Source organism: Brachycentrus maculatus, unplaced genomic scaffold (assembly GCF_059751285.1).
Source record: "Brachycentrus maculatus isolate JH-2025_06_01 unplaced genomic scaffold, ASM5975128v1 h1tg000211l, whole genome shotgun sequence".
NCBI classification, from domain to species: domain Eukaryota; kingdom Metazoa; phylum Arthropoda; class Insecta; order Trichoptera; family Brachycentridae; genus Brachycentrus; species Brachycentrus maculatus.
The window spans coordinates 853,575-866,105 of record NW_028280962.1 but is presented as its reverse complement, the minus strand read 5'-3'; the positions used below and the strand labels follow the sequence as shown (position 1 = coordinate 866,105).

General features: G+C 32.0%; 1 protein-coding gene across 2 annotated transcripts in view; it reads left to right on the top strand.

The window, feature by feature from the left end:
• The window catches only part of tup (LIM1_Isl and LIM2_Isl domain-containing protein tup), an 81,421-nt gene that overhangs the window by 55,133 nt on the left and 13,757 nt on the right, over positions 1–12,531 (top strand). For both annotated transcript variants that reach the window (XM_088263957.1, XM_088263956.1), the window contains exons 4-5: positions 8,706–8,836; positions 9,782–9,955. In XM_088263957.1, the coding sequence (XP_088120083.1) occupies positions 8,706–8,836; positions 9,782–9,955 (305 nt within the window). The remainder of the gene's footprint in view (positions 1–8,705; positions 8,837–9,781; positions 9,956–12,531) is intronic.

Genomic DNA, 12,531 nt, shown 5'->3' with positions numbered 1-12,531 from the left:
TACAGGATACTGTTTTATTTTTGCATAACATCATCAATATCAATTCGTACCATTAAAATCGCATCGCATTGGGATATTTACCAAACTCATATTTGATAATTTGTAAGCGACTCCCTGGCCACTTTTGTTTCATTCAACCTTTGACGAAATTGCGTTTTGTCTCTTTCTTTCTTGGAGATCCCAACGCGTCACGCAATCGATATTTTTGTCCCTGTCTGGCACGCCGTGTCGGTATGTGGCGTCTCGTTCTCTCCCCATTAGGGGAGAGTGTGGTTATAGTAATCAAGGTAAAAGCTTTTCGCCTGCGCGCACGCAGAGTCAGTAAGGGTCAACTTTTGCAAACTTTTCTCTCAAAAGTGAATAAAAAATAACAGTATACAACAAAGGGTGAAGCAACCCATTATCGACCTATTTTTTAAATAAGCAGTTTTAGAAGGCTAAACTAGCGATAATTAAAAATAACTTAAGATTATTTATTATATTGGACACTGGATTATTCACCATACGGATGATGTATCAATTTTAAAGGTGTTTTAACTAGATATGCTCAGACTTCCATCTTCGTTCATTAAAAAGGGAAGAATGATATATCAAGTTGAGACATATTCAAAATTGAAAATACATATTAAAAAAAGTTCTATGGGGGTACTCGCAAATATACAATTCTTTGAATGATCAGCTGTGCGAAGGGCCACAGGTGTTTCTACGCGCATTTAAAAAAAAAATATGTACAAGAACTATATTTTTTTACAATATTTACTGAAAAGTGTTTTTTCAAATATTTTTTAAACTTCTTACCGTTCAATATTTTTTCTTTTCGCTGGGATATAGTACATTTTCTGAGCATTCTGAAAACATGCAAAATTGAAAATTAACTATTTTTGATATACTTATGACGTTGTTGAATGGAGTGAGCGATATATGAATTGAGAAAGATGTGGCTCTAATAGGATACGATGCCGTAATACCGTTTTTATTCCCTGTTGCGTGTTTGATGGAAAGATTAATTAAAGATAGACGTTATAAAGTTCGTTTTGTATATGTCTACATTATTTTTATTACCAGCTACCGTTTAAAAACTTTTTTGTTTTCATCACCTCCGTAGTGTGATGGTCAGCGCGCTTGGCTACCGTGCTGGAGGTCCCGGGTTCGATTCCCAGGGGGGTCAAAATAAATATGGTTGATTTTCGCTCTCATAGTTATTTAATATCACCCTGGACTGGTACAAGAAGTGCAGGGCTGATCACCTTTCCTTCATGTGTAAGCGATCAAGATAACACTGTGTTATATGACGCAGTGCCCTATGCACCATTGGGGTGCGGATAAGGGTTTTATTATTACATTTATCAAATCTCAAATCCAAGCTCTATGCACCATCTAGGTGTGAATAGGATTCAAAGAAAATAAAAATGCACATTAAAAATATATTTAACATAAACACGTAAATATTAGCCGATTTATTTTTAAGGAATTCTAATAATCCACGGGTATGTAAGAGGAAATTAATGAACGTACAAGAGGCGAAGATTATTTGCAAATACAGGTTGGTGAGGCGTTCTATACTCTTTGCCTACCACTGCAAATAGCGATGTGATGGTTAGTTAGTTAGAAGAGGTAATTTGAGATTGCTATTATGAAATACAAAATTGTCCTTTCGCAATTGTATGAGGGAGTGTTATGTAGTCTAATTTCAGATTTTTGGGACTCCAACCCAGTTGGAATCAAACTTGTAGGGAATTTAAGTTGGCTGATTTTAAAAGTGACCGATTCACCTACGTTTACTATAATCTATTTATGATTAAAGTAGATCGGCTGTCCAAGTTTAAAACACAGTAAGAAACATTTTTTTTGTAGTATGTTTTTTTTTGCATTTTCGAACTAAGTAGAGTCTACTTAGTCCATAAATGCAAAAAAACGTATTACAAAAAAAATGTCCCTTACTGTGTTTTAAATTTGGACAGCCGAGATATATTTTTGTTTGTGTGACAACTGGCAACCCCTGGTGAATTCCCCATAGACCAATAAAGTTTCAATCAACGTGTAACAGTACCTACCTACCCCGCTCGCGAGTTTAGGGGTTGGTAATAAATCTCCCAATTTATTACCAACCCCTAATGGACAAGTCATTTTTGCAAGCAAGGCATATTCAAAGTTTTTACTCCCTTCGATCAGAATTAGTCCAAGTTTATTTAATATTAAATGTAAAAAAAATCTCTTACTGCATATTGAATTATCCACATTTATATATATATTTTTTATTTGGTTTTGAGTTCGTATATAGAACAACTTCTTTCCCAACTTAATCATTTTTGTAGACTGTTGAGATCAGCTCTCCTCGTCCTCAGGTTGTAGGTCCTTCTATCATATACAATGTCACCTAGGCCATGCTCTCGAATCATGTTATCTTTCTGCAGCATCCATGAATTTTTTGCTCTTCCTCTAGATGTCTTTCGATGAAGATCCATGGTGATCATCTGGTTTACAATATGATCAGGTTCTCTGCGTCCTATGTGCCCATACCATCCCAATTGCCTTTCCTATACCTTACTATTGATGCCTGTTATAGCCAGGCTTCCACGGATGCGTGAACCCATTATTTTGTCTCTAAGGGACACTCCAGCTGACCATCTAAGTATTCGCATTTCAACGGTTTCTACTTCTTTCGCTGGTCGCTGGTCAAATAAAATTTATGTGGAGAAAACTACAAAGTTGTTACTTTATTTAATAAAATGCAGTTCCACCAAGAAATGTTACAAATGCAAAAACTATCCACGTTTTAAATTAAATTTAAAATAACTTTTTCTTATCCTAAATTCGTATTCAGGTTATATTTCTTCATCCCGCAATCGTTTTAAGGTTAACGGTTTCTACTTCTTTCGCTGGTCGCTGGTCAAATAAAATTTATGTGGAGAAAACTACAAAGTTGTTATTTTATTTAATAAAATGCAGTTCCACCAAGAAATGTTACAAATGCAAAAACTATCCACGTTTTAAATTAAATTTAAAATAACTTTTTCTTATCCTAAATTCGTATTCAGGTTATATTTCTTCATCCCGCAATCGTTTTAAGGGTAGATCCAGTCTCCACCCCTAAGGTACGCATCGAGTCTCCCCGGTGGTCGCGGTATAGGGTTACTTTGTAGGCACAGTTGCTCGGGTATCGAACCCAGGACGGAAGCGAAACTCGACACTAAACAAACCACTAGGCCGCGGGACAGATGATGTCACAAGCGAGTCACAACAAAGCCAAAATATCAACCAAAAGAAATAATTGTAGCGATAAAGCCATTAATATACCATATACATGTCGCTCACTCCTTTCAAGAACGTCATAAATCAAATAACTTGATTTTTTAGGAGAACGTTTTTAAAAATTTAAAATATAAAACAATGTATTAAAAATAAATATCAAGCCACTTATTGAACTTTTTACTGTGCAACAGATCTTTTTAGGTAAAACCTGAAGGTTTTTTCTTCATTTGAAAAATATTTAGTATATTTAAAAAAATAATTAAACAATACCTTTTCTTCAAAATGCAAAAACAACACTTTCTGGCCTATAGCGGGTAAATATTATGTTAAAAATATCCCGCTTTTGCTGGGATATAGTACATTTTCTGGGCATTCCGAAAACATTCACAACTGAAAATTGACGATTTTTGATTTATGACGTTCTTGAAAGGAGTGAGCGATGTATATATACAACATTATGATTGTGTCCTAATTCTTGTTCATAAATCTGGATTATCTCTAATTATATGGGTTATTTTTCATATTTCAAATAATCCAGATTTGTGAACAAGTGTTTGGACACTCAAAATGTTGTAAATAAATTAAATGGTCAAATTTTAAGCTAAAATAATAAAATGAAAACGATATTTACTTGCGTTTCTCATGTATGTGATTATATTCCAGGATTCGGACCTCACATACCTACTAATAAAATAGTTTCTGTTCATCTCACCAATATATGTGTCTAGTGAAGTTTTAGAGATTCAAGAACAATGTTTAAAAATTGTTTCATATGTAGGTATATTTATAGAACATCTAAGAATTTGAGTAGTGCGGTTGCCAATAATGGGTAGAATTGGTGAATGTTACACGTGTGTAAAGTGATCTTGTAAACCAGCCTGTGACGGTCGTCAGCCCCGTAAATCCCCAGACTTCCATACTTTTTTTCGAGAAATAAAAATACTTTGTGTTCTGATCCACTCACATTCTAGTTTCGGCAACAACCTGTTGCCCTCTTCAGGGTTACATTTATTACTGCCTATCTAACCCTGAAGAGGGCAACAGGTTGTTGCCGAAACTAGTTAGTTAAAATAAAAATGTGAGTGGATCAGAACACAAAGTATTTTTATTTCTCGAAATAATATATCAAGATGATCCACAAAGTTAATCCTTTCAATATTTAAAACATTCCATACTTTTCTTCATCTTTGATGAGATGTCAAAAAATAATATAAATTTATAGTTTCTGTCTCTAATTATATGTATACATTCCACACTAGAATAATTTTTACACTTCTTTTACAAGAAATATATAGTAAACTGAAGGATTAAAGACTCAAAATCAAATTAAATTATTGAATTTTTAAAAAATAATCTTTCTTAAAAATCGCCGCAACATTAATTAAGAAGTGAATAAGTAAATAGCCATGCGGTTGTCCTGACAGGGATCAAACCCGGCACCTCAAGCATGGCAATGCATCGTGCCTACCGCTGAATCTTGATCTAGTTTAATTTATTATAAAAATATAAAAATAAATGACTCTACTCGTGAAATGAATCACCTTCATTTTTTAACCCTTTGCACGCACCGTCGACTCTGTTGCGGCTATATTTTTTCCCCCATTATAAAAACAATTATCGTTAGAATATCACTGTTATCAGTTCGATCTGAAATTATATTTCATTGGTGTCTTCACGCACTGTAGAAATAACGCAACACGCCTTATCTGATCGAATGTACCTAAAGATGCAATTTTAATTTATGTTAATTTGCACATTACACTTATTACCTAGGTAATCAATCATCCTGTATATATATTAACACGCATATAAAGCTTAATTATGAAGTGTGGAATTATGAGAAATGAACGAGTAGGTGCTCGCCTCCATAGTAATGTTATTCTGTTTAATTTCAACCACTGGATTGAAATCTCATGATGTATAGAATTATTATTTTTTAAAATCTCATCAAAGATGAAGAAGAATATGGAAGTCTGGGCATTTACGGGGCTGACGACCGTCATCGGCTGGTTTAAGTGATCACTTTACATACGTGTAACATTCACCAATTCTACCCATTATTGACAACCACACTACTCAAATTCTTGGAAGTTCTATAAATATGAACCAATTTAGAAACCTTGTTCTTGAATCACTAGAACTTCACTAGAGACATCTATTGGTGAGATGTAAAGAAGCTTTTTATGAAGCAGAAACTCTTATATTAGTATGTGAGGTCCGAATCCTGGATTATAATCACACACATGAGAAACGCCAGAAAATACCATTTTCATTTTTATTTAAGCTTATAATTTGACCAGATAATTTATTTACAACATTTTGAGTGTGTCCAAATACTTGTGCACAAAATCTGGATTATCTCCAATTACAGGAGTTATTTTCATATTAATGTGAAAATAACTCCTGTAATTGGAGATAATCCAGATTTTGTGAACAAGTATTTGGACACACTCAAAATGTTGTATGTATAGAATTGTTTTGACATCTCATCGAAGATGAAGAAGAATATAGAAATCTGGGCACATACTAATAAAAGAGTTTCTGCTCAATAAAAAGCTGATTTTCATCTCACCAATAGATGTTTCTAGTGAAGTTCTAGTGATTCAAGAATAATGCTTCAAATTGGTTCATATATATATATAACATCCAAGAATGTGAGTAGTGTGGTTGTCAATAATGGGTAGAATTATTAATATGAAAATAACTCCTGTAATTGGAGATAATCCAGATTTTGCGAACAAGTATTTGGACACACTCAAAATGTTGTGTATAATTTACATTTGAAGTATTATTTTTTACATTTCATCAAAGATGAAGAAGAATATGGAAGTCTGGGCATTTACGGGGCTGACGACCGTCATAGGCTGGTTTAAGTGATCACTTTACACACGTGTAATATTTACCAATTCTACCCATTATTGATAACCACACTACTCAAATTCTCGGAGGTTCTATATATAAGAACCAATTTCGAAACATTGTTCTTGAATCACTAGAACTTCACTAAAGACATCTATTGCTGTGATGAAAAGGAGCTTTTTATTAAACAGAAGCTCTTTTGTCAGTATATGAGGTCCGCATAATCAACTTATGACGGTCGTCAGCCCCGCAAATGCCCAGACTTCCATATTCTTCTTCATCTTTGATGAGATGTCAAAAAATAATACTTATATTGTATATATATATATATATATATATATATATATATATATATATATATATATATATATATATATATATATATATATATATATATATATATATATATATATATATATATATATATATATATATATATATATATATATATATATATATATATATATATATATATATATATATATATATATATATATATATATATATATATATATATATATATATATATATATATATATATATATATATATATATATATATATATATATATATATATATATATATATATATATATATATAAATATATATAAATATATATTTATATATATATATATATATATATAAATATATATATATATATATATATATATATATATATATATATATATATATATATATATATATATATATACATATATATATATAAATATATATATATATATATATATATATATATATATATATATATATATATATATATATATATATATATATATTTATATATATATATATATATATATTTATACTACTACTACTACTACTACTACCGTCACGCCGTTTCCCCGCAGGGGTAGGCAGAGAGGATGGAACGCCACACTCTTCTGTCCTGACATACACTCCTAGCCTCCTTCACATCCATACATTTAGTCATACATGCCCTCCGATTACGCAGACTTTTGACACCGCCAGATTTTAGGTTCTGATTAATCTGATCGTGCCAAGTCTTTTTCGGTCGTCCACGTTCTGTTTTCCCTCTCACATTCGCCACATATATTTTCTTAGTCATTCTCTCGCTATCCATTCGCTCCACATGTCCATACCACCGCAAAGAGCTCTTTCTAATCTTTTCAATTATTCCTCGTTCAGCCTTACATTCCTTTCTTATATCGTCGTTTTTAATTCTTATTTATATATTTATATATATATATATATATATATATATATATATATATATATATATATATATATATATATATATATATATATATAAAAATATATATATATACATATATATATATATATATATATATATATATAAATATATATATGTATATATATATATATATATATATATATATATATATATATATATATATAAATATATATATATATATATATATATATATATATATATATATATGTAAATAATGCTTTTTATTTTATTTCTTCAATTAATTTATTTATGAGGTTATTATGCGATGCACTCACTACCTGTGGATAATTATTTATAAGTTTGTAATTATACCCACCCTACATAATGCGAGGACTCGAACCAGTGTTCCCGTATCGCGCGGATAATGAACTCTTTGTACATTATAATTCAATTAGCACACCTTTATGACAATAACACATGTATATTTAATAAGGTGTTAACTTTAGAATACCTCTGCGTTACTACCTTTTTCCAATAATTATTGTTAATATACAAATCAAATATAGCAGCAGTGCATTTCGAAGAGTACCTACGTAGAGATACGAGTACAGTAAAACCTCGATATAGCGGACTCATTGGAGGAGGGAGATGTCGTTAAAGCCGAAAATGCGTTATAAAAAAAAAAGATTTAAAATAAATCAAGAACGGGGTAAAAAGCATATTAAAAATATTCTTCTAACCCTTAGCCGCACCCACCGTGGTGCATAGGGCACTGCACCTTATAAACACAGTGTTATATTGTTCGTTAACACATGAATAAAAAGTGATCAGCCCTCCGCTTTTCCGTTCGGAGTAATATTCAATAAATATTAGAGTGAAAAATTACTTATTTATTTATTTTACACACAATATTTATTTTACCCCCCCCCCTCCCTATTTGATTTGTGTAAACCTGGGACCTCCAGCACGGTAGCTAAATACGCTAACCGTTACACCACGGAGGCGGATGATATAAAAAATATTAATTTAAAAATAGTATGTACATTTTATTGAAAATAAGATGATGTTTTTTATCGTATTTGTATTTGTATTTGTATTTTATTTTATTTTTATTTTATTGGAAGTAAGAACAACAGTTACAACATTTACATGTTTTAATATGTTGTAATATGTACAAATCAAAATACAAAAAAATCATGAGTACCAATTAGAGTTCTTCACACCTATGCATAAGAAAAGTCTATGTATAAGAAGAGACATGAGACAAGGATGGGATAAAGAGAAAAGGAGATGACAGTGATAGGAAAAGAAGAAAAGGAAAGGGCATGGAATAGAATCACCTTTTTAGGTTTATAAGATTTCGAACAATTTTGCTTTAAAGTTTGAAAGTTTGAATGCATGTTTGTATGTATTTTTCCAGATTATTCGGCACCAAGTGCGACAAGTGTGGAGCGTCCTTTAGCAAAAACGACTTTGTGATGAGAGCGAAGACGAAAATATACCACATCGACTGCTTCAGATGCTCTGCCTGCGCTAAGCAACTCATCCCAGGTGAGGAAAACTTTAAACTAAGTTCTGATCCTAATTTATCTTAGATTACCTTCCCTTCATAGCTTTACACTTGGCTGTTATCCTTAGCTTTCTTCTCCGTCTTACTCCTCAGTACTGAGGGTTGTGACCATAGTGGAAGCAATGACTCTTATTCTCAATATTATTAATATTGAATGGTATATAAGCTGGTTCATTAATATGTTTAATCCTAGTGCATGTTTAACCTCGTAAAAATAGTTGATCTCGAAACCATTAGCTATATTTCATACCTTTTTATCTAAGACAACTGTAACATTCAATATTAACTATTATAATTAGCAACCAAATAAATTTTACTTATAGTTTGATTCAACATCGGTTAAGCAGGATTCGTCAGTATCCAATTCGAATCCCGCCCACTCCTTTCATCCTACGAGTATATAAGTTGATTCATTAATATGGCATGTTTAACCTCGGCTTGTAACGCATGTCTGTGCTGAAAACTTAAGTGCATGTTGGTAGTTTGCATTTTGTGTAGTTTTAAGTGTGTAAATGGTGCTAGCTATGGTGGTGAAGGATGGTATTGTTTGCATGCTGTAGTAGTGATTGTCCTGACGAAGAGACGGGTACGTCTCGAAACCGGTAGACATAAAAATCTCGGTGAGTGGTTATATACTAATATTATTGACATTTTAGTAAAAAAATAAATTATTAAAAATTACTCTTCTCCAGTTATATCTCGACTATATTTAGTGTAGATCTAGCAAATGAACGCGTATCTATGAGAAGACGAATGTGCATGTGTGAAGTGTGGAAGAGGGTGTGTTCATAAATTAAACCCTGAAGAGGGCAACAGGTTGTTGCCGAAACTAGTTGGTTAGTAAAAATGTGAGTGGATCAAAAAAACTAAGTCTTTTTATTTCTCAAAATAATGTATTTAATGTTGATCAACGTTCTGAACTCCAGGTGACGAGTTCGCGTTGCGCGAGGGCGGCATGCTGTACTGCAAGGAGGACCACGAGGCTGGCGGCGCGGGGGCGGCGGCGGGGGCGGGCGCGGCGGCGGCGCGCGAGTCCAACAACAACACGAGCCTCAGCAACAACAACCACTCCGGCGGACAAGAGATGGCGTCCATGTCGGGTAAGGAACTTGGATATTAGGACTCGATGAAGTTGCTTTGGGGAAGCGCCGCTAGATGGCGTTATATTATCAAAATGTTTTTATCGACTTTTGGACCAAAATTAGGTTTTTTTAATGCGCTTTTTTTTACTTAATATTGACCGCTAATGAATATATACTTTTTTTTAAATTACTGTATTTTTTAAGTTTTACTTAGTAAATACCACTGCTTCTTAGAAGTATTTAAATACTAAGTAAAATTTAAATTAAAAATTGATAGATTTTACCACAAAGTGACTGCATTCAACTAACGAAACCTTTTTTAATTTGTTTATTTTTACTTGAATTATTTTTTTAGTATTAAAAAGAAAATACTAAAAAAATCGTAAAATATTTAAGATTGTTGAACGAATGCAATTTTTAATATTTAACTGAAAAAAATATTAACACAGGAACTACATATCGCTCACTCCTATCAAGAACGTCATAAATCAAAAATCGTCAATTTTCAGTTGTGCATATTTTCGGAATGCCCAGAAAATGTACTATATCCCAGCAAAAGAGGCATATTTTAAACATAATATTTACCCGCTACAGGGCAGAAAGTGTTGTTTTTGCAATTTGAAGAAAAAGTATTGTTAAATTATTTTTTTAAATTTACTAAATATTTTTCAAATCGAGAAATAACCTTCAGGTTTTACCTAAAAAGATCTGTTACACAGTAAAAAGTTCAATAAGTGGCTTGATATTTATTTTTAATACATTGTATTATATTTTTAAACAATAAAAACGTTCTCCTGAAAAATCTAGTTTTTTGATTTATGACGTTCTTGAAAGGAGTGAGCGATATATCATTAATCTCGACAAATATGAGTTCACAACAGCCATCTATGTTGGACTGAGAAAGTTTTTACTAAGCAGATATTCTTTTATTTGGATTTTTTTTATCTAAAAATTAAATTCGTTTAAAATGCCATAACTAAGCGAAAAACTTGTCACAAAATTGATTTTTGGTGTTTTTTTAACAATAAAATAAAATACGATTTTGTAGACTTAAAAAATCTGAGTTCGAGTTAACATTTAATACGTGTACTGAAAATAACTCCTAAATGAAGTATTTTTACTCACTCAAAATGTTTTGGACAAAAATTTAATGAAAAATTACATCAATTGTGACACGAGTTTCGATGCATTCCGCGCCATTTTCAAACACCACATTGACACGGATCGAAACACGTGTCATTATAGATTTTCAGAAATTTTTAAGTATTATCCTAGTAAAACTTAAATTAAAAAATAATAAAATTAATCTATTTTTTTATTTTTTTATTTTATTATTTTTTTTTGACATCTCATCAAAGATGAAGAAGAATATGGAAGTCTGGGCATTTACGGGGCTGACGACCGTCATCGGCTGGTTTAAGTGATCACTTTACACACGTGTAACATTCACCAATTCTACCCATAATTGACAACCACACTACTCAAATTCTCGGAAGTTCTATATATATGAACCAATTTAGAAACCTTGTTCTTGAATCACTAGAACTTCACTAGAGACATCTATTGGTGAGATGTAAAGAAGCTTTTTACTAAGCAGAAACTCTCATATTTTGTGAACAAGTATTTGGACACACTCAAAATGTTGTAATTAATCTTTCATTTATTTTTTTCGTAAACGTATCATGACTTTTTCAATTTATATCAGATCTTCGCATTAAAAAAAAACATTTTGAACAAAAAGTTATTCTTGGAAAATTTGTAGATAAGGTTTGTGAAAAAAATGTAGTTTATTTTTTATCGTACTATAATAATGTATTGGTACGTGTCTATTATATATGCATTAACAGAAATAATTTTCTTTGATTTAATTCCGACATTGATCGATATCTTACTGAGCAAACACTCGTTGTCAAAAAAAAAACTGGTAGATTATGAATTATGATACACTTTATATGATAATAATTGAATTGTAAATATGAATTAAATTGAATGAATTGAATGGAAAATAGAACTAGGACGACCGAAAAAGACTTGGCACGATCAGATCAATCAGAACCTAAAATCTGGTGGTGTCATTAGTCTGTGTACTCGGAGGCCATGTATAACTAGATGTATGGATTCACATCCTCCTTCAGGCGAGGAGTGTATGTCAGAACAGAAGAGTGTGGCGTTCCATACTTTCTGCCTACCCCTGCGGGGAAACGACGTGATGGTAGTAGTAGTATAAAAGAAACCGAGATTTGTGAACAAGGATTTGGAGACACCAAAAACATTGTGAATTTTAACTCTCCTGGGAGTTAACATAGAACCCGTGATTTCCAGCACGGTATTCTAACGCGCTAACCACTACACTATGAAGACTGGCAAATCACCTAGAAATTGGTAAATTCTGATTTGTAAGTTCAAACCCGATGTGACACAAGCGGTGTTTTCAACACATAAAAAGGGTGTTTTCCATATTGAAGTGTTTTCTTGTTGTGAATGCACTCGACAATGTCGCTAGGATTGTCATGTTGACACTGACCACCGAAATCCCTTTCAACATAATCCGCCAGTATTGACGTTCCGGTCTGTGGAGGCCAACCTAGAAATGA